Genomic DNA, 22,879 nt, shown 5'->3' with positions numbered 1-22,879 from the left:
TCGTGCCACAATCGTGAAACCATTTCCTTTAAATAGTAAGATGGTCGCAGGATGGATTGGAATACATGATCTGCACAAAATCTGCAACCAATCCAGAGTAGCTGACGAATGTATGTGGGGCCACACATCGCTATCACAATGGCCCCTGCACACGGAGCGATCTAGGAGCATTTTCTAAGCCTTTTAGTCAAATAAAGTCAGATCGCTTAGAAAATGCCCTGAAATTGCCCCATGTGTACGCCCACACTCAAGTGTGCTGCAATTGCATCTGACATATTTATCAGCAGCAGCACAATCACTATACCAGGTGAGGAGATTGGGGAGAGCTGTGCCAGTCGCACAGAAATCACATACTTATTATGCGGGTGGACCCTCTTTGTGCACTATTAGTATTCAATATTTCGATATGCGAGGGTGTGCTACCATAGACACAGAATGAATATATTGGGGAGGACAGAAAAAGGGTGTCTTTGGTGAAATCAGATCCCTGTGTACGCTCAACTCATCATAGCCTACAGTTGCGTCCACACATGCAAAGAACCTACTATATGTACAAATACCCCATTACAACTCAAGTATACCCATTCACATAGGAGTGCGCACATTAAAGTCATAGCGAGCATGGTCAGTATTTAACTGACCCCCTGCACACGCCGGTTCCCCCTCCCTAGGTTTTTGCAGCGATGTGGAAATGGCATGTGCGGCAGCTAAAACAGTGAGGCTCACGGCTAAATGCAGCTGGCTCCCTACATTAGCCGCGAGCCTCGCTGTTTGGGGGAATGAGGATTCCCACAGAACATAGATTATGGTGATCGGCCGATGCGGTGCGTTCAGGGCCGGTGCTAGGCACCGGAGCGCCCTAGGCGGGGGGGCTCCCCGGCGCTCGCCTGCTCCATGGGCAATATCTCCACGGGTGGTGGGGGGGGATGTTCGATGTGGCGGCGGCAGCATGGGGGGAGGAGAGTGTACACTCACCTCCTTTTGCTGCCGGTGGCCGTGCTGCTGCTGCCGCTGAGTATCTTCACGTGGGGCTGGGGGAGGATGTGCGATGCGGCAGCAGCGCGGAGGGGAGGAAGAGTGTAACAGTCTCCGGCTTGTGCTGCTGGATCTGCGGGGAGCTCCGGGGCGCAGGGCTCTGGCCAGACTCCGGCTCCTCGCTGTGCTGGACGGCCAGGGGGTGAGCCTGGCTGCGTGCAGGGCTCTCCGGCTCTCCCTGGACCCCACCTGGGTTGCTCAGACACAGGCTGAGCTTAGAGCGCACAGGTAGAGCTGGGAGCGGAGGCTGGCCAGGCACAGGCTGCGGTTGTCCCCTTGCTGCTACCACTAGTATCCCCACAGGGGGCGGGGGGGGGTGTGATGCGGCGGCAGCACGGAGGGAGTAGGAGTGTGTCCTCTCACCTCCGGCTGCCGGTGCTGCTGTTGCTGCCAAGTCTCGACGGGCACAGGCGATGCGGCGGGCGAGGACGACACCTAGTCCAACTCCCGCCCTCCAGTGGCCGGCGCCCTAGGCAAATGCCTAAAGCTGCCTAGTGGTGGCGCCGGCCCTGGGTGCGTTAAACGGGCCTGAGTGTTAGGTGTGCACAGGCAGCCCTAATGCTGTGCCCACCATTATGAACAACTCCCTGCCGCTAGCAATACCAGCAATACCTATTACCAAAGACTCGTTAGAACTGTATTCCATTCAAATAAGTGCCCGTGAATCAATTACAGTACATTATGTGTGTTTTTGCATTGGTAATTGTACTAGACCATGGTCATATCACTACATACCTGCGTCATCCATACAGTATATGTTTTTTACTTTATTTGCATGTACTGCTACACAGAGTAATTAGAAGATTAAAACTGAACTAGGCCGGAGATTATGGTGTGGCTGAGAGATGTTTTATATTGTAGTGAGTGCCAATAGATGATGGTAGACACGCCTGATTGGTGGTGTTAGTCATGCCCAATAGGTGGTGCTAGGCACACCCATTTGACGGTGTACCCCTAATAAAATGTGCTGCACACGCCTTTTCCCATTCAGCTGCAAGCAGGGATGCAACTGAGATGCTTATGACTCTGGATCACCTATATATTGGCATACCCTTGGATACGATGCATACAAAGTGACAGCACTAATAATCACATGTGCATCAGTTGATCTGCTAATAATAAATATGTAACAAAAAATGAGTAATTTACCTTTTATATGCTTAGCAAGGATCTCTGGGTTGATCTGTACTGATTGGGCAGTGGGATCAAAGTATAGTATCTTCCGAATTAAATCACTATTTACTTTCTAAAAAAGGAAAAATGAATAACATTACAACAAAATCAAACAGGTGAAAACAGTGTCCTGAAAAAAATGATAATACTAATTTTATTTATATTGTGATTTTCCTCTCAAGGTCACTTTTACAGACATAAACAAACAGGAAAATAAAACCCCTAGAGAGCACAGTGGGTCTGGTTCAGACCTGTTAGCAAGGCTGCAATTTTTGCAGATGGATAAAACCATGCTGCACTGCAGGTGGGGCAGATGTAACATGTGCAGAGAGAGTTAGATTTGGGTGAGGCGGGTTCAAACTGAAATCTAAATTGCAGTGTAAGGATAAAGCAGCCAGTATTTACTCTGCACAGAAACATAATAACTCAGCCACATCGAACTCTCTCTCTATGTTACATCTGCCCCATCTGCAGTGCTGCATGGTTTTGTCCATCTGCAAAAATTGCAGCCTTGCTAACAGGGTTGAAATAGGCCCAATGATTCCTACTGTAGCACACAGGTGTCTCTCCTTTATATAACAGGGAACAGAAGGCCTGGGACAGACTAACCCTAGAATGTCTCTGTGTGAGTGTGTGAGTGTGTGTGTGTGTGAGTGTGTGTGTGTGTGTGTGCGTGCGTGTACATGTTGTAGGGAATATAGATTATAAACTCCACTGGGGCAGGGACCATGGGCGCCGGAACGGGGGGGGCGAGGGGGCAGCTTGGCCCCCCCCCCAAATTACTGAGGCGCTAAAGTACCGTTGTCTGGGGGCGCTGTCAGGGCCGGCGACAGGGGGGGTCAAGGGGGACATGTGTGACGGGCCCCGGCGATCTGAAGGGCCCCAGAGCCCGGCCGGGGCCCGTCTGTGTCTTGATGTATGTGTGAGGTCTTTTCTACACTCACATATCCTGCAGTGCTATGCGCGCTGGCGCCGCTGCGCCGGGTCTCTCCATCCGTCCTCCCTGTCAGACTCAGTCCCCTCCCTGCCGGCCGCCCTGCCCAGCGGCCGCCCGCCCCCTGCTGCTTCAGCGACGAGCGTCGCATGGGCATGGCATCCAGCATCCAGGTCCCCAGCGCGCTCCAACCCCATCCTGCTGCGGCCAGCGTGTCTGCCCTGCTGTGTATGGGAGGGATCCAGGCAGCAAAACAAAAAAAGTAAGTTGAGGAGATCTCTAAACTTGCTCACAATTTGAGTTAATGTACATTGGGGATGTATTAAGTTATGGGGAGTGTGTGAACAATTGATGTTCTGGGCATATGAGTGGTGTGGGGACATGTTCTGGGCAAATGAGGGTTATAGGGACATGTGCTGAACATATGAGGGATGTGGGGACATGTGCTGGACATATGAGGGATGTGGGGGCATGTGCTGGACATATGAGGGATGTGGGGGCATGTGCTGGGCATATGAGGGATGTGGGGGCATGTGCTGGACATATGAGGGATGTGAGGGCATGTGCTGGACATATGAGGGTTATAGGGACATGTGCTGGACATATGAGGGTTATAGGGACATGTGCTGGACATATGAGGGTTATAGGGACATGTGCTGGACATATGAGGGTTATAGGGACATGTGCTGGACATATGAGGGATGTGGGGGCATGTGCTGGACATATGAGGGTTATAGGGTCATGTGCTGGACATATGAGGGATGTGGGGGCATGTGCTGGACATATGAGGGTTATAGGGACATGTGCTGGACATATGAGGGATGTGGGGGCATGTGCTGGACATATGAGGGATGTGGGGGCATGTGCTGGACATATGAGGGATGTGGGGACATGTGCTGGACAAATGTTATTTTGTTACTAATAAAACTATAGTGTTTTTCTGTTACTCTATTACTATTGATGAAAACATATTTCATTAACTATCAGGGGGTAACATATAGCAATTTAGGGGGCGCCAAAATGAGATTATATCTTGCCCCCCCCCCCCCAACCTAAAAACGTTCCAGCGCCACTGGCAGGGACTGATGTGAATGTTTAAATATTCTCTTAAATATAATATTCTCTGTAAAGTGCTGCGGAATATGTATGCACTATATTTATTTATTAACAGTTTCTTATATAGCGAACACACATTCTGCAGCGCTTTACACAGAGAACACTTACATCAGTCCCTGCCGAAGTTAAGTTTACAATCTATATTCCCTATCACATGTACACACATTGATTCTAGGGTTAATTAGTTAGGAGTGAAATAACCCAGTATATTTTTGGTATGTTGGAGGAAACCAGAGTACCCGGAGGAAACCCACGCAAGTACAGGGAGAATATACAAACTCCACACAGTTAGGGCCATGGTGGGAATTTAACCATGATCTCAGTGCTGTGAGGCAGTAATGCTAACCATTACAACATCCGTACTGCCAAAATTGTAACTGGGCATGTCTGTATGCTGTTCTAGACTTCACAACTGACCTACCAGTTTGCATTGATTCCAGCTGTGAATCTCCTCTGATTCGTCCCAGGCTGGGCAAAAGAAAAGCAGCACAGCCTTGAGGATACTATGTACCATTACAGGGGGCTCCTTATAGCTCTTCAGTTCAGCAAAGGACTGGTGGTCCAGCTTACTGACACACTGCCTCAGATCCTGTAGCATGAAACGATGAAATAGGACTCCCACTCTCCTCTGCCCAGACACTTGTTCTGCCTCTGTAATGACAAAGCAAAGGTGGAACAGACCCCAGAAACACTACACAAAGCCCATTATTCACAAGTATGGAAGTGTATGTTTGTCTTACTTTCTTGGTCATGCAACATTTTCAAATTGATGCATGTGAAGGAACTGAGCATGTATGTTGCTGTCTGTTTACAAACATATACAGGTTAGGTATATGAATGAATAGGCTTGCCTTTTTGCCTTTAAGAAGGGAAACTAGGATTCCGTGGTACAGTAAAGGGGCATACACACGGAGCGATTTTGTGCTCTTTTCTAAGCAATCTGACTAGATTGCTTAGAAAGTAAGCACATATCTCTCCATGTGTATGCCCCAAGCAATTATGATGCGCAGTTCTGCACATTGCTATCGCCATGTCAGTGCATGAAGTCAAATTCTAGTCAAATTGCTGAGTGCTAGTGATCGAGATCTCTCATTCTGAACCACTACCCGGCCTTTTTTTTATTTGCTTAAGTAAAATTGCTTAGCACAAATCACTGCATGTGTATGTGCTCTCCATGGGCGATCTGGACACAGGGAAATCACCTACCCTAAATAGATTAGCAAAATCACTTAGCACATATCTCTACGTGTGTATGCCCCTTAACCATGCTTGCCTACCTGACCCTCTCCTTCAGGGAGAAGATGCTCTGTTACTGGACTTCCCTGGGGGGTGTGGCCTAATTTAGGGGGCGTGGCATATACTTGCAGCTCCCCGTGAGGCCACGCCCCCATTTTGCCGCGGGTGGGACAGCGGGACAGGCCCTAATTATCGGGACTGTCCCGCTAAAATAGGGACTGTTGGGAGGTATGCGGACAGTGTGCTAGCCTGTTCTGGTTGGCAGATATCTTTGTTTCACTACTCTTTATAATGTGACCTTTTGTGCTTTCAGGGTCCCTCAATTATCCAAACTGCTGCAAACTGCACCTCTGGAGACTTAAAAACCACAGCAATTTGGCACTGCTCCAGTACAGGGGCAGCTGATCCGACAATTGTCCCTGCAGTCCCTAATACACTACTTCAGCAGCAATCAAACTTACCACCGCAAGGTCTGCCCAGTGCGCATGTGTCACCGGAGTTACCGCGTGCACACTGCCACAGGGCCAGGGGGATCCCTCTCTCCCAACCCAGACCTCTATCCCATGGGATAGGGCTCCGAATGATAAATGAGCCAGTTACTAAAAACATGGTCAACTAGCATTTCTGCAGGTGTATCTGTGATCATGAATAGGCCCCTTAAAAACAAAGTCTCCAATTGTAAAGAGCGATAGAATTTGCTGCACTATATAATGAACTGCAGATAAATACATGCGGCCTGTTGCTAGCACTTGAGGAAGGGATGGTCGAGGAACTTCCATTATTATTAAGGATATTGGCGCCCTCTAGTGGTAAACAATTGAATTGATATTTCATCAGTCAGCTCATTGATCGAACATCACTGTAATTGATGTATTCCTAATATTCAAGCAATTAAGAGACTCATATTTATTTGGGGGGTCTAAACAACTTATTTGAATTCTTATTAATCATCACATTGTAATAAATTCAGCAATACTTATAAATCAAGCATAAAACCTGTTATTACTGAATGGGAAAAATGTTACCTAAAACAGCTTTTTTTGGGATGTCCCGAATTAGTTGTTCCTCCAGAATCTCATAACAGGCTTCTTGTAACATCTGCAGCATTTTCTGTAAATCCTGATACTCATGGGCTGGCAACTCCCTGCAGTGACCGGTGTTCAGGTCCAACACTCCAAGGGTTCTCCCTGTTGGGTCTCGGATCGGTACAGCAATATGGTGCTCTCCGTAAGCCTCAGTAGTAATAACCTCTGAGCTGTCTGCACACTTAAAGAGATAATCCCTGTCCAAATAACAAGCAGGTATTGCTTTCATTATAGAACATAATTATATTGAAATGCAGATAGTTCAATAAAATCAAGCACTCCACCTACTGCATATCTAAAATTGGAGCAATTTACATTACATGTCTACTAGCTGCAAATTGTGTATTGTCTAACCATTTTCACCTTCCCCATGCCACCCTCCCTTTTGCAGGTATGGTAGCTAGGACCAAGACAATGCACCAAGCACCTAATTCAGCCCTGATCGCTGATCTGCAAAGTTGCAGATGGCTGCGAGTGGTTAGCCGCTGCCCAGACTGAGTAAAGTTGCCCTGTGCAAATCTGCGAGTGAAGTTTGAAAAATATCGCTATTCGCTATACTGGACTGGGGTGGTGGCTGCAGCGGGACATGGGAACGCCCCACATTTCATGGGCGTTCCCATGCGGCGTGACACAGGGTGCAGGGGTGGATGTCTGACATCACATGTCTTCTCTTCATCCGGAACAACGCAAATGTACGTCAGTCTTCACTGACTTATATTTCCGAGCCCTGGAGAAATCAAAGATTTCTCCTGCTGTGGGACATGCAAGGGTATGTGTCTTCATGACACATACCCTTTCATAGTTGCGTGGGGATAGGGCAGCATGTGACTCCGCCTCAGCACCTATTTATTACCCCTGTAGTGTAATTTATGTAGCACTACAATATTTCCTTTTGGAAATATAATAATGAACATTTTCCGCTTTAAACTTGTCTAATTTTAAACTTCGACAAGACAAAGGGAGAATGCACGGTCCTTACCACTCCAGAGAGGTAACTACAGTTATATTGGTGCACAGCAGTGGCGTAACTATTAATTCGGCTCCCCCCTGCCGAAAATGTTGGCTGCCTCCTTTAGCAACCTTAAAAACGGTGTGCTGTATGAGAGCAGCCATTTTCCGAGTGTCACTTCTCATTAGCAGCAGTAGCCAGGAGAGCCGGGACCTGGTGCAGACAGAAGCACCGGCGGCAGGGGCAGAAGGCAGTGGCGTAACTATAGTCCCGCAGCCCCCCCAGCGTCCACACCCTCTAAGCGCCTCCCCGCCACCGCGGGTGCTGCGGGACTGGTGCAGTGTGTGTGGTGTGGGTCCAGAGGCCCAGTGTACATAGACCCCTGGACCCAGGGGCCCATGTACACTGCACACCCTGCACCCATTTTAGATATGCCAACAGTAGAACAATATACATCCTATTCATCGCTCTCCAAGCGTGTTCAAATGGTTCAAGTGAGTCAAATTTTCATTTGAAATGAATTAATGGAATTGAGAAGGTCTTAATTGCATTAATTACTTAAATTAACATTTGTAGCATCCAACAATACTTGCTCCTAAAGCCACTGACCTGAACAGATTATCCCTTCGGCGCAGTGTGGCCGGAGAGCTGTAGATATCAGAGACGCCGGTGTTATTATCTGTGTGCATCATGTTCCGGAGGACATATCCCTGCGCCTAAAGGTGTAACATATAAACATAATACGTCTATGACCACAAACTCACAGCAATCTCTGTCAGAAAAATAATCAGTGCTGTACGTAATATTTGTCTGCATAGTGTTACCTTGTCAGTACAGGGCTCCATTAAGTAGGTGTTGATAATCCGGATGTTGGGAGCGCGGCTGTAGATCCAGGCCAGTGCACTGCTCACTAACTGCACAATATTCCTCTGCCTCTGAACGTGGTGGAATGCTGTACTAAATATATTTGTGACCCCCTGGAGGAACATTTCCATAAATTATTACAGACCTTGAAAAATAGACCATCGAAAGATGTGGAAGGTGCATGCATAGATTGCTCTGAGCAACCTTACCTATGCGTGCAGGCTGGAAAGGAAATTAGAGGGCATCTGGTGATGTCAGCTGCCCGCCCCCGCACCCGCGCCATGGCCTCATTAGCATGGGAACCGCCAGCGCTCTCATGGGAACGCCCATAAAATGCTGGCCGTTCCCATATGCTAAAGGGGCCGCTCGCCGCCCTTCCACCCACTGTCCTGGGTGTGTGCACCCGAAGAACAGTCTGCTCGCCGTGGGTGTACGCACATGCACAGAAATGCGCCTGCACAGTAAGACATCGGCTCCTGTGCGAACGCAGCCTTGCTGCAAACAGACCAGAATAAGGGAACTTAAGTTTATATATTTGCCATTTATTCAAATAAAATTATATTGGAAGGCTTAGTGCATGTAATAAAATACTTACAGTGAGGGGCTTGCAATCTGCTATAATAACAATTTAAATTCACACGTTTGCTAAAAATGTAAATAATATGACTGTTTCAATATATGAATAGGCATGAAAAAGATAACATGGAATAAGTGGTATATGTTCATGTTGACATTGAGAATTTTTGTATGATTTTAGGGATAGGATCAGGCTTATTCCTCTGGAATGGACAGGGGGTACTAAGTACTACTTATCCAGGCCTGGGCCAGATAGAGAGGACCGTTAGAGCCCAAATCATCAACCCCCCCCCCCCCCCCCCCCCAATCTGTAACACTTTTCCTCTCTGCCCACTACCTCTGCAGTCTCGTCTGTATACCAGCACAGCCACAACGGCACGTCAAACTGCCACCGAGCACTCCATTTCTCTGTACTGCACTACTGTACCAAATCGGCTGCAGTGGTACTGAACAAAGGAAAAGTGTTACAAGTGGGAACCTCTAGTGCCCCAAACCCCTGGAACCACAGCTGTGATGAGCACACATGCTATTTTGTTAACATTTTATGGGGAGGGGCCATGGATGGTCAGACCTAGGGATAGCCATTGACCATCGATGATTCAAAATCGTCAATGGTTCATGGCCGATGTCTAATACTTTTGCCATCGATTGTAACATCGATGGCAACCATTGTTGGCAATGGCAACGATGGTCATCCCTAGTCAGACCCCTCGATTTGGTCATGCCCCCAGTGTCAGGGCTCATCAGAACTTTTGACGGCACTAGTTATTCGGCCATTGGACATACACACCTGATAAAAGCTAATCTCATGTGCGAGGAAAATATTCCTGTCACGGGGTTCTCTCATAGTGTCAATGCTGAGGGTTCCAAAGATCTGCTGATTCACGTCTATAAGTGGCAGAACAATTAGAGATCCCTTCCTGTCTGCTTCAGGGCGCTCTGTATTCCAGAATTGAATGTTTCCATGATACTGAACGCGAGGAACATGTTGTGGGGTCCCAGTGTCCACTGCTGCAAAGCTGGGACAAGCAAATATCAAATGCGGGAAGATGGGAAACTAGTCAATTCATATTTATTATTAATATACATGTTTCACAGCAACACCTAATTCACTGGTTTTTAATGCTTATTTTGAGCAGACCCTCTCTATTTATACGTTTTTCTGCATTATTAAATCTGTGTATTTTAACACCCAGTGTGTATGCACTAGGGATTCCAGTCCCGGGGTATTTTTATTAAATCCCGGGAATCGGGACTGAAAAATGCTCAATCCTCAATCCAGGCAGCAGCACTGCACCTCCGGCGTCTTAACCCTCTCGCCACCTGACCTCTCCTGGCCGTACACAGTCGCGTCCGACAGTGACAGTGGTCAGAACCACGCCGGGTTCGGAACAGCCGGGCAGAGTCTGAGTTGGTGCTCAGACGCTGCTCGGCATTAGACTGTACATGCGCAGTCTAATCCCGAAAACCAAATTTTAGGGATTAGTCCAATCCTGGGATTGAAATCCAGGACATTTTGGGGCCGATTCCGGGATTGGCTACCCCAGTATGCACCTTAAGATGTTAAAGACAGAGACAGGAGATAGGAAGTTTGTAAGGCAATTTATAAACAAGCCACTCAAGTAGTTTGTAGGTGGACAGGTGAAAATACTTTGGGCAGTTGGAGAAAAGCAGGGACAAGATAATATATTTATATAGATGGGAGAGAAAAGATCATGCTGAATGCAGATGCTAGAGAAGAGGGAGAAGATGAAGATTTCAGATGATTATTTATATCCCTATAGATTGTAAGCTTGTAGCAGGGCCCTGCAAGTCTGTCTATTGTTACCCAGTTTGTTTTATCACTGTCTACTATTGTAAAGCACAACGGAATCTGCTGCGCTATATAAGAAACTAAATAAATAACAATCAACAAAGCAAGAAAACAGAGCATTAAATGTGGTTATACAAAGGGAATTTGGTTCCGTCCTTACCTCACACCCTTCATGTCTCTGTTCAGTGTCTGGTTTAGTAAATATACTGCATCCTCGGAAGTACATGCAACATAACGTAGAACCTCTGTCCACCTTTCTTCTACTGAACTTTGCTCCAGGAGGGCAATGTTGGCGCTGATCTTTTTGTTATTTCCATGAGCCTCTGCATCCTTCAAGCATAAATGTATAATTTGACATCTACTGTATATCTATATTCTATGTAATGAATATAAATTGTTAATGGCTAGTACATTCTGACAAATGGTAGATGTACCTTGTAAAGCACTTGGAACACAGATTTGTAGACAGACTCAAGGCTTCCTCCACTGGTTTCAGCAACTGTCTGAATTTGTTGAAGCCACTTCCTTCGGGAGGATCCTCTGAGCTTTTCTGCCTGCGTGCGCTCTACACTGGAAGTCAAAAATTCCACCAAACTTTCAAACACTTCTTTCTCCAGTCCTGGCAGCTCTCGGATCACACCCAAGATGTAGCTACTGAACTCAGACACTGACAGCTTCCTTGACCCTCGCTGAGATTGTGAAGATGTTAGAGCCTCCCTTCCTATATAAAATAAATATATAAAATAGCAGAAAGTGTGGACAAGAGTTCTGTATTTATTCCTAATGGAAAGGGACATTTCAGCTCACCACCTCCGGAGATGGCCAGCTGGACTATGCAAAAAGAGACTTTTTGCACCGTTTGACTTTCAACCTTGCCCAAGTTGACTTAATGGTGTGTCGATCTTATGACCCTTTTGACCTAACCCCATGTCGACCTTCCTGCATTTTGACCTTCAGTCATGTTGACCTGTATGCTGGCTAAATCTACTTAATCGCCGGTCAGGGCCAGTGTTCTCACACGAGAACCCTGTCTCTGACAAATCGCTCAGCACACATTGCTGTGCAGCGCTGCATGCTGAGCAATCTTGCTGACCGATCTAGCATCGCACAGATCGCTCAGCAAAATCCCCTCACGTGTAGGCCCCTTAAGTAGTACAAAGCGTATTTGCCTGCAAGTTTTCCCATTACTATGTGAACTCGGTGGTCCTAAGAAAAGTGTGTTGCAAGTGATGTACAAGTGCAAATTTCACCTTTAACCATGACCTCAGCTTCCATCCCCTCCTTGAATTTTGCAAGGACTGCTTCTACCTCCTCCAGCAACAGAAATCCAGAGCCATCATTGTCCCATTTCTCAAAGAGAGCCTGTAGGATAAGCTTCTGCTGTGCCATAAGTGCGTCCCGACGTACCTACCAGGAGGTAACAAATAACACATAAATAATAATATACGTATTGCCACAAGTTAGCCAATAATAAACTAACCTAACTAACTAACTAACTAACCAAAAGGTCATACAGAATAAAAAGGTTCATATAACAAGAGGCAATTACAAAAAAAACATTGATATTTGTATGCTTACCATCTTTGCATTAATAATTTACTAATAATTAAATCAGCAACTATATAATACAGCTGGAAATGTAGTATGAGCAGGCATTACTTTAGCTAACAATGTTAATTTCTCCTCTTCCGTCTCTACATATTCCTTCTGTATATAGGAGGTAAGCTTCTCCACAGCTGCAAGCGGGGCTCTGTCTCCCACAAAGGTCTCCATCAGCTGTACAAACTGGGGCATGTTGAGAGAGCTGCCATTGAAAGCACTGGGAATGTGTGAAGGACCACGGCTATTGATATCCGATATGATAGTGCGCAAATCTAAGAGAAGGAATATAGTTACATATTCACATTCTCATGAAACCCATATCAAATAAGTTATAAATTAAGTGTATTTAATGTCTACACGGAGAGAAATAATTAAGTCGCTAGCATGGGTTTACTCCGGGTACTCCGGTTTCCTCCCACAAGCCAAAAATATACTGGTAGGTTAATTGGCTCCCAACAAAAAAATTAACCCTAGAATGTTTGTGTGTGCGTGTATATGTGGTAGGGAATATAGATTGTAAGCAGAGGCGGGGTGGGCCAGGAGGCAGGGTGCCATGTGCCCCCCAGGCCACTTTATCAATTAGTGCTGCGGGGCAGTAAGGGCCACCTGGTGGTCCAGTGAGTAGCCCTCCGGCTCCTACTGTCAGCCGTTCTGGTCGCGGCTCTAAGAAAATGACTGCCTTCCTAGTGCACTGAGGACATGTATAGACAGTGCAGGAGGCAGCTACAAAGGGCACTGGGCAGGGCTGTGGGCTGGATGTAGGCGGGACGAGTAGGGCCAGAGCAGACACGGGGAATCCTGCCTCTGCCGATCATGTTCTTATCCGGCGGCGGCGAGATCAGCCTCACTACCGCAGGTACAGTATTAGCATCTTTACAGGGGGAGAACGGGACTGAGGAGTCAGGACACCACAGGCTTCCGGAGAAGCCTGTGGTGTCTTGATTCCTCCTCAGTCCTGTTATTATGCAAGGGGTGCAGCCTTCAGTGTCCTGATGTTTTGCAGGGGGAGCAGCCTGCGGTGTCCTCCCGTTTTTATGCATTGGGAGCAGCCTGTGGTGTCCTGATGGTATGCAGGGGGAGCAGCCTGTGGTGTCCTGATGTTATGCAGGAGGAACAGCCTGTGTTGTCCTTCTGTTTTTATGAATTGCCATATTTTCGGGATAGTAAATGTAAAAAATAAGTGTATTTCTAAATACAAATACACCTATTTGTTTACAAATTTCCTTTAGTAAATTTCCCCCTGAGCGTCTGTGAGGTGTAGGGAACAAGTGAGGAAAGGAGTAAGTACTGCAAGTAAGAGAATATTAAGTTATCAAACCCCTTGCCATTATAAAATTTTTTCCATAACCCCACTTCTAAATTCCCACTTCAACCCCTGCGCCCAGCCTATGGATTGGCAGTTGTGCAATCTGGTCTAGATTAGACCCTAATACTGTATAACAGAAAATACAATCTACATAATGGAAATCTGAGACTAATGCTGCCACCTGCCACAATATTACAGTGACATCACCCACCTTATTACAGTGAGGGCAGCACAAAAATACTATGATGCCCAACAAGAAAATCTTTATGAATATTAATCTGGTACATTGGTAAATATAGATAGAAGATACCAACAATTGGCCTGTGCTGTGTGTGTAGTCATATTTCCACAGCACTAAAGGAGCTGCTGAATCTTGAAAATCAGGCACAGCTAGGGATGGCCATCGTTGCCATTGCCATCAATGGTTGCCATCAATGGCAATAGTGTAACTGGCCATCGATAATGTGAAACTATCCAATGGATGACCATCAATATTTTTACCTATCGATGGTCATCCATTTTGTATTACTGATTGGCCTGTGGGCCAACCAAAATATGGGGCGGGGCTTTGCGGGTGTCTGGGTCAGCTACTTAGAAAAAAAAAACAACAGCAAAACATTGGTTTTGCTGTGCCATAGATGTAGGGAAACCATTTGGTTCTCCCTCATCGATGGCAAAAGTATTCAACATCGGCCATAAACCAGCGATGATTTTGAATCATTGGTGGACGATGGCCATCCCTAGGCACAGCTAGAGCCAGAATATTTTCCAACATAACCACTGACGAGTGGCAGGTTAGGTCTGTGAATGGGAATATATATGTAATAAATACCTGTAAATTTAGAGGATACTTCACAGAACTCATCCTGACTTCTGTCTCCATAAGAATTGTACGTGATAGCCAGATCTGAAGTCAGTAGCTCACCTATAAACATACAGAATGATTAATAAATGGTTACATAGTTACATTTTTACAGTAATGTGTTCAAATAAAAAAACATAAATAAGGTGACACACAGGGCCAAATATAAGCTTCAGGCTGCCCCTAGGCACAGCATTATTGCCTCATCTCTTTCTCTCTTGGGGGGGGTGCCACCTCCCCCGATGTTTTCTTCCCTCAATTAAGCTCTTTTGCATGGCCACCACCCAGGACTTCCAGGTATCTTTTATTTTCACCTTTCCTCCTCCACTGTCAGACTGCCTCTCTGGCCTTGCGCAGGGTAATACAAGCCAATGCAAGAGGGTGGGGCATTAATGCGGAAAGCCGGGATTGTTTTGACACAGAGACATTTTTGAAAATTCAAGATGGCCACAGCGAGCCCATTAGGTGTCCATTAATTAAGTGGTGCACAAAACAATTGGCATCTATGAGTTGTTGGGTTTTTTTTTTCATGTGAAAGCTATGTGTGTAGTTTTTTTATATGCAAAGCTTATGTGTTTGTTTGTTTGTTTTTTCATACAAGGTGTACCAAAATCTTCTGCATACCCAAGAAATTAGGTTTGGGCCAGCCCTGCGTCAACTGCTCCCTGTCACCCTGTGCCTATCCCTGGCATCATCCACTACCTCTCCCTGTTACTTACTGCCTCCCACTCACCTTCTACTTGTCACCCACTGGCCCATCACCCTTAACTGGCAACAACTACCTCTCTGTCTTCCACTTTCTCTCCATGTCACTTCTCTGCCTCTTTCTGCCCTACTCTGCGTCACCCACTGCTACCCCTTTCATCCCTTCCCTGCTTCACCCTGTCTTCGGAAAATAAGCCTGAGATTAAGATTAGGAGCTGAGCAAGGGTTGTCACTTGGCATCCTCTGGAGACCCTGTGCATATGGAGTGGCCCATGTGTGTGGCTCGAAGGCCAGTTTGACCCCGCAGTGTAAACACTGTAACAAATTAAAAAGAAAATAAATCATCTAAACAGCTGATTTATCAATGAGTGATATTCTTGTTGTGACTCATTACGCATGATAAATGGTGCTCCAGAAAAACAGCTCCTAACTGCCATGTGTTTGAAAAAGGAGCTGGAAACCCGTTCTCATTTGAAACAAGTAATAGTACATGTAACATATAAGCTATATTGTGTTTAACGCTTACCCACTCCTACCTCATCACAAGAAACAGATCTATACAAAAAAATATTGATATCATTAATAAATAATTTTTTCAATCATACTGCCTGATACAGCATTTAACATCACAGGTACTGGGGTAATACACAAGCTCCTCATGCACAGAGCTAGCTTTTGTCAGCGAGATCTGGTGGTTACCACCTGCAAACACACACACACACACACACACACACACACACACACAGTATATATAGAATGTTAAAATTTTTGCTTTTGAGAGTACATTTAAGAATTTAAGAAGGTACTTGTGTATTATCTGGGCGCCCGATTTTTTGATTGGGCCGGAAAAATCGGGTCGATCGCATCGCATGCAACCAAATCGCTTGCGATGCGATCTACACGATTTTTACATTGGATTCAATGTTAAATGGTCCCTGAGACCCGATTTTTATTGTATACCCACCCTGTTCATACCCTCACTATCCAAGTGGGCATGGAGTTGATTTTCTATAGTGTGGCGAGCGCAGCAAGCCACCGAGCCCGAAGCGTGACGAGCGCAGCGAGCCCCGTGAGGGGACGCGGATTACTCAAAATGTATTCCGTGTCCCCTCGCGCGGCTCAACATTGGACCCAATGTAAAATCGGGTCTCAGGGACCATTTAATATTGAATCCAATGTAAAAATTGCGTCGATCGCATCGCATGCGATTTGGTTGCATGGAATGCGATCAACCCGATTTTTCCGAAAAAAATCGGGTCCATCGCATCTGATTGTATGCCTTAAGTTAAGGCATACAATGAAACAAATCGGGTGCCCAGATATTACACAAGTACCGCTGTAAACTGTGAAAAAAAAAAATTTACCTTTCAGGTTTGCTACCCTTTTACTATTTTCCTACACTTAACTTGGGCTACTTTCTTGGGAAACACTCTTTACTAATGTAACAGCTTGGGACCTCTGCAGTAACCTTTTTGTAATAAGCTCTAGGTAGCGGAGAAACCAACTTACAACCAGAAATAACATCAGATCCGTACTGCACAGCTGCTGCGCTATTCCTCCAGTATTCAAAGATCATTACTGTGGCTGATCATCAGTGGTCAGCAATAATTGTACATACCAGAGCCTACTCAATGAAGTAATTGGGAATGATGGGTTACTGGAAAGCATAAGGTAGAGGTATAATTTTCTATATAACACATCAACAATTATTTGTGGAACAATAAACATAAACCTATATTTTTGTATATGCAGCTAAATGTTAGGGTACTAAACTCTGTACTTGTTTCCTAGAACGGCCACACCGATTTTGATCGGGTCGGAAAAATCGCGTCGGTCGCATCGCATGCAACCAAATCACATGCAATGCGACCGACGCGATGGACCCGATTTTTACATTGAATCAAATGCGAATAGGGTCCCTGGGACCCTATTTTACATTGGATTCAATGTAAAATTCTCCCCAGACCCCAAATGGCCCCATTGTGAACGGCACCCCACGATTGACGCCAACCCGAAGCGTGGCGAGCGTAGCGAGCCCGCGAGGGGCAGCGGTACGCGTCCTCCGACCTTTTCATACCCCTACTATCCTTGTTGGCGTGGAGTTGAGAATATAAAGTGTGGCGAGCGCAGCAAGCCACCGAGCCCGAAGCGTGGCGAGCGCAGCAAGCCCCGCAAGGGGACGCGCATTACTTCACAGGTATACGCGGGCGCTCGCCACGCTTCGGGCTCGGTGGCTCGCCACACTTTATATTCTCAACTCCACGCCGACGTGGATAGTAGGGGTATGAAAAGGTCGGACGACGCGTACCGCCGCCCCTCGCGGGCTCGCTACGCTCGCCACGCTTCGAGTTGGCGTCAATCATGGGGTGCCGCTCACAATGGGGGGGGGCATTAATTTATAGGCATGACGGGGGCATATACAATGAGAAATGGGCATATTGGCCCATTTCCCATTGTTAGCTATGTAAAATGTGCTTAATCGCGTCCATCGCATCTTGTGCCATTATAATGGCACAAGACCGACGCGATGAACGCGATGAACGCGATTACAATGTTAAAAATATTTTAACATTGAACCCTATGGCAAAATCGGGTCCATCGCGGCGGGTGCCATGTTAATGCACGCGACCGACGTGCATTAACATTAACATACCTTAAGTTAAGGTACAAGATTACTCCCGATTGTGGCCGTGCTAGGAAACAAGTACCCTAAACTCTAGTAGTAGTCACCTGACCAGGGTTGGCCCTCCATAAAATGTGAGGCACTGCTGCTGCTGTCTTCAGCCTGTGGGGCTTGGCCACCCTCCTCTGTTTGTGCTACACCTGTAAAACATGTAAGCATACACAACATGTCAGTGAGACTTACGATGTGATTTGTCAGCTTGTGCAATAGAGTCTTTATGCTATAGCATTTACAGGGCCGGCAACAGAAATCTTGGGGCCCTGTACAATGATATTTCTGGGCCCCCCCACCCAATCCTAAATTCATCAGGTGGCCTGCCACTTTCACAAAAGAGAGCCGAGCACTACGAGCATGCAGGGCAGGTCGTTTGCAGAGTGCAGAACAGACGACCCGCGTATGCTCAGTAAAAGTATAAGATACAGAGACTGCAGCCCCAGGCCGAGGAGACGGCTCTGAGTGCTGCGTAGATGGCAAATGCACACAGCGAGTCAGTCAGACTCAGCCACACACAGATGGTGCACAGTAGACAGCCGGGCCACGAGGGTCACTGACAGGCCTGCTAGTACAGGCAGCTGCTGTGCCAGATCATGTAAGCCCTGGGGCCCTTCAGACCGCTGGGGCCCATCACACTTGCTCATGTGCAAAAATCCCTACAAACTTGCATAGAACCTGCATATCCTAAATCACAGTTTGTGTTAAATTATCTCTACTGCCGTCCAATGGCTTAAGTCATAGCAGCTTGTGTTATTTATTATTCATGAATTGAAAAAGGGGGATCTTTGGGTACAAGAACAAATGCTACTGTAGCTAGGACAGTTACAACAAATAAGAACATGTATATGTGTTATTCTTTGTTCTCAACTTTTTTTTGTCCCCACTATCTACTCTTTCCTTTTATTCACAAAACCCTTCAACACTAGGCAGAGGCAGTTTAGCGTTCAGTGTGCGGACACCATCCTCTCTCCTCATCTTCTATTGGGCATGTGCCACTCATGCCATGTTCCCAGATTATTTGTCTACAAAGTCCTCATACTTAATCTAAGCATTCATTCCATACCAAGGAATCTATCCTGGCATAGAATAAATCAGTGTTTAGCTCCTGAAGCCAGGACATGACAGCTTGTTGGACTTCACCATAGGTTACAAAAGTATTCCACGCAGGTTCTTCTTAAATTGTCCAAAGAGAAGGAAAACATTCAGTGCCAGGTAAGGGCTGTGGGGAGGATGATCTATTACCTCTCAATGGCAGCACCACAACATATCACGGGTGTGTCAAAGGCAGTGCACCAAACCCAAATCTGTTTCCATGACATGGCTATGAATTTCAGCTGCTGATGTGCCCTTTAGATGCTAAGCACCTGAATATTTTATTATGCTTCTGCCAGCATTGTCATCTTACAACTAGTGTTGGGACAGTATAACTGATATGAAATGCAGTGTAATGGCCACGAGGGGAAGTAGTGGTCTAAAAGCTCTGGCCTGATAATAATCAATAGTAAACATTACACACGTCAGAGGTCTTGGTACCTTACTTACTGGATCACCATTGTGCAAGTAGTGTGGGTGCAAGTAGAGCAGTGTGAGAACCCCTGGACCCAAGGACCCATGTGTGCCACACACCCTGCACCCATTATAGGTACACCAATACCACTAGGTTCTAATACTTTCATTTCTTCAAGGCTTTCTAATGACTTCCTGTTCAGTTGTGTCATCAATAATTAACATCAATGGCAATATAAGCACTGGTGGGCCTATCGAAGTGGCTGTGGTTTAGAGGGCTGTTATGCATTGATAGGTCATTGGCAATCCCTACTCCAAGGGTTTAGGGTTCCGCTGCTTTTGATCAGGAGTAATCCCTACTATCCTCTGCCAACACCTGGCCATCTGTTATTGTTGCTGGCTCACCATCACCTTGATCCTCCATAGACATTGTGTCTTTGTGGTCATCTACTTCAGGAAGAGACCCATTGGGTATGCTTGATATTATAGTTGTAGGCTCGTTTTCATTGTCTTCCAGTGTAGTAACCCCTTCTTGGAAATCAGCCCAGAAGTCAGTCGGTTCCATTTCAACCAGTTCAATAAGGGGCCCTAAAGCCAAAAAGATAAGAAATTAAACCAAAAGATAACGGAGTGCACCTTGTGCGCATGAAGTGACATACGTTTTATGGCCTATGCTGAAATGCATTTTACATGACAGGACAGCCAGGGGTTGTGTCTTTTTTTCATAAAAGGGGATTGGATAACAGTCTGGGATGTTTGTATTGGTAGTTTTGTAGGCGGGGATAGATTAGGGCTTCTGGGAAGTTTCTGTCTCTTTGATTCAATCGTTTCTACCTTTGAGAAAGCTGCTTTACAACAAAACGCGTCAGTTGGACTACAAGTCACAGCACTGTTCTGACATCTTGCCCACTGCCCGAACCAGCCTGGACGGACCGGAACGTTTCTCAAGTTTCCAGCTAGTGGCCTTCTCCACGATGACCATCTGGATCTATAAAGGGACTTTTGCACTCTTTCCTCATTCATAAAAGAGGAACTTTCAACATTTGCCAAAAACCCTGATCCTTCAATACAAACAGGCGGATGGTAATTATATACACTCTTGATATGACCCATATATTTCCAGGTTCAAATAGGAACGGACAGTGAGCACAGTGCTGCAGCTATGCGTCAGCTAATATCTCAGTAATACCTACTGCAATTGCTAGATTGTAACTATAATTATTTTTTATGCTTTGCTATTAATCCATGTCCAAATGGTTCACTAAATGTATTGTTAGTAATTTCATTATTATTATTTTTAATATACATGTGAAGTCAATCCAACGGTTTCAGAGTTTTTTTCCCAAGCTCTGCTTCTCCTTTTTTATGTATTCGCTTAGAAATAGGGCTACAATCGCCCCGCGTGTATGCCACATTGCTCTTCTTAAGAATTTACATGGTGCACTCCATAGTGTATAGTATGAACATCACTGAGAGCATTATTCCCCAACAGTTCCTTTATATCCTTTTTACCGTGACTTGGTATGTATTGTAACCTTTTTTCGGTACTTGTGTATTATCTCGGCGCCCGATTTTTTCATCTTATGTGATTGTACAACCAAAAATCGGTCGCATCGCATCGGGCTCGTATTCCGCGTCCCCTCGCGGGGCTCGCCACGCTTCGGGCTCGGTGGCTCGCCACACTATATAGAATCAACTCCACGACGACGTGGATAGTGGGGGTATGAAAAGGTCAGAGGACACGTACCACCACCCCTCGCGGGCACGCTGCGCTCGCCATGCTTCGGGTTGGTGTTGATCGTGGGGTGGCGTTAACAATGGGGGGGAATTTTACCTAATAATTACCCATCATGGTGGGTATACAATAAAAAATTGGGTCTGGGGGCCATTTAACATTGAGTACAATGTAAAAATCGGGTCGGTCGCGTCGCATCGCATGCCATTGTAATGGCATGCAATGTGACTGATTTTTACATTGTACAAGGAACGTCCAAAACCCCCGAAAATCGGGTCCCATCGTGTCTCATCGCATGCCTTAAGTACTGGCATGCGATGAAAAAATTGGCCGCCCAGGTACCCTTTTTTCTTATGCTGCGTCTATCCTGTTGTAGTGTAAATGCAACTGCTGTACAGGTCTACACAGTTTCCAATGAGTTTTTTTGTGTGTTGCTATTTTTTAAGGTGCCCATACATCCAGTGGCGGATTTTACCTATGGGCTGCAGGGCTACAGCCCCCCCAGGTAAAATCCGCCACTGTCTCTGCCTAAACTGAAGCCAGATGCAGTCTGTGAGACTGCTCTGGCTTCAATGTGACTGGCAGTGACTTCCTATTGAACTCAATGCAATCCCATTGGGAGGTGTTCCCTCCCTCTGTGATGTCTCTCTGTGCACAAATGCGCAGCAGCCCCCAAAACTGGTTCTGCGCATGCCCAGTACCGCGGACCATACTGTGCATGCGCCGGACCCGGGAACCTGATTAAGCCTCCAGGGGAAGCCCATGGAGGCTTGAGCCAGCGAATGCGCAGTATGTATGAAGTTACTGTGCACGCGCCGGCCCCCGTGGAATGTGGCAGTGGCAGCGACTTCGGCAGGGGGGGGTCTGCATTGCCCCCCTCCTCCAGCCCCCCTCCTCCAAAACGGTAAGAGCTGCCACTGCATACATCAGAATGATCTCAGGCCCAAACACACAATTTTGGATATATATTTTTCAATATTGTTGCAGCATTTGTCTTTGGGATGAATCTGCCTGCCAAGGCTTCACACAGGAACTGTCACTTTGCTTCCGTCACAGAATCAGGCCCATTCTGCTCTCAAATTTGCATAATATGTTTTTAGAACTGAGCACAATACATTTCTCATGCATTGATGTATGCTACAACTACTGTACAGTGAATATGATTAAATAAAACGGTACTTGTTTCCTAGCACGGCGCCACCGATTTGAATTGTAGGCATCGGGTCGGAAAAATCGGGTCGATCGCATGCGACCAAATCGCATGCGATGGACCCGATTTTTACAGTGCAACCAATGTAAAAGGTCCCTGAGACCCAATTTTACATTGGACCCAATGTTAAATGCCCCCCAGACCCCAATTTTCATTGTATACCCACCCTGATGGGTTAACGCCACCCCACGATGAACACCAACCCAAAGCTTGGCGAGTGCAGCGAGGGGCGGCGGTATGCGTCCTCCGACCTTTTCATACCCCCACTATCCACGTCGGTGTGGAGTTTATTTTATATAGTGTGGCGAGCGCAGCGAGCCCCCGAGCCCGAATCGTGGCGAGCGCAGCGAGCCCCGCGAGGGGACGTGCATTACTTCAGAGCTATTACGCGGCCGCTCGCCACGCTTCGGGCTCGGTGGCTCGCTGTGCTCGCCACACTATATATTGTTCCCTATGTAAAATCGGGTCGCATTGTATGCCATTATAATGGCATAC

General features: G+C 46.4%; 1 protein-coding gene across 2 annotated transcripts in view; it reads right to left on the bottom strand.

The window, feature by feature from the left end:
• Window positions 1-22,879, bottom strand: part of EFCAB5 (EF-hand calcium binding domain 5) — a 50,438-nt gene that overhangs the window by 1,829 nt on the left and 25,730 nt on the right. Inside the window, exons 8-20 of one of the 2 annotated variants that reach the window (XM_083172302.1) lie at window positions 19,845-20,027; window positions 17,987-18,079; window positions 14,522-14,614; window positions 12,441-12,655; window positions 12,032-12,188; window positions 11,216-11,502; window positions 10,942-11,111; window positions 9,759-9,987; window positions 8,353-8,505; window positions 8,138-8,244; window positions 6,520-6,776; window positions 4,680-4,909; window positions 2,185-2,281 (exon numbers count right to left, since the gene is read on the bottom strand). In XM_083172302.1, coding sequence (XP_083028428.1) covers window positions 2,185-2,281; window positions 4,680-4,909; window positions 6,520-6,776; window positions 8,138-8,244; window positions 8,353-8,505; window positions 9,759-9,987; window positions 10,942-11,111; window positions 11,216-11,502; window positions 12,032-12,188; window positions 12,441-12,655; window positions 14,522-14,614; window positions 17,987-18,079; window positions 19,845-20,027 — 2,271 coding nt within the window. The remainder of the gene's footprint in view (window positions 1-2,184; window positions 2,282-4,679; window positions 4,910-6,519; window positions 6,777-8,137; window positions 8,245-8,352; window positions 8,506-9,758; window positions 9,988-10,941; window positions 11,112-11,215; window positions 11,503-12,031; window positions 12,189-12,440; window positions 12,656-14,521; window positions 14,615-17,986; window positions 18,080-19,844; window positions 20,028-22,879) is intronic. The other variant, XM_083172303.1, reaches the window with a different exon arrangement.

The sequence above is a fragment of the Crinia signifera genome, chromosome 2, assembly GCF_055691185.1.
Source record: "Crinia signifera chromosome 2, ASM5569118v1, whole genome shotgun sequence".
Classification (NCBI taxonomy): Eukaryota; Metazoa; Chordata; class Amphibia; order Anura; family Myobatrachidae; genus Crinia; species Crinia signifera.
This window is presented reverse-complemented; position numbering and strand designations above follow the sequence as displayed.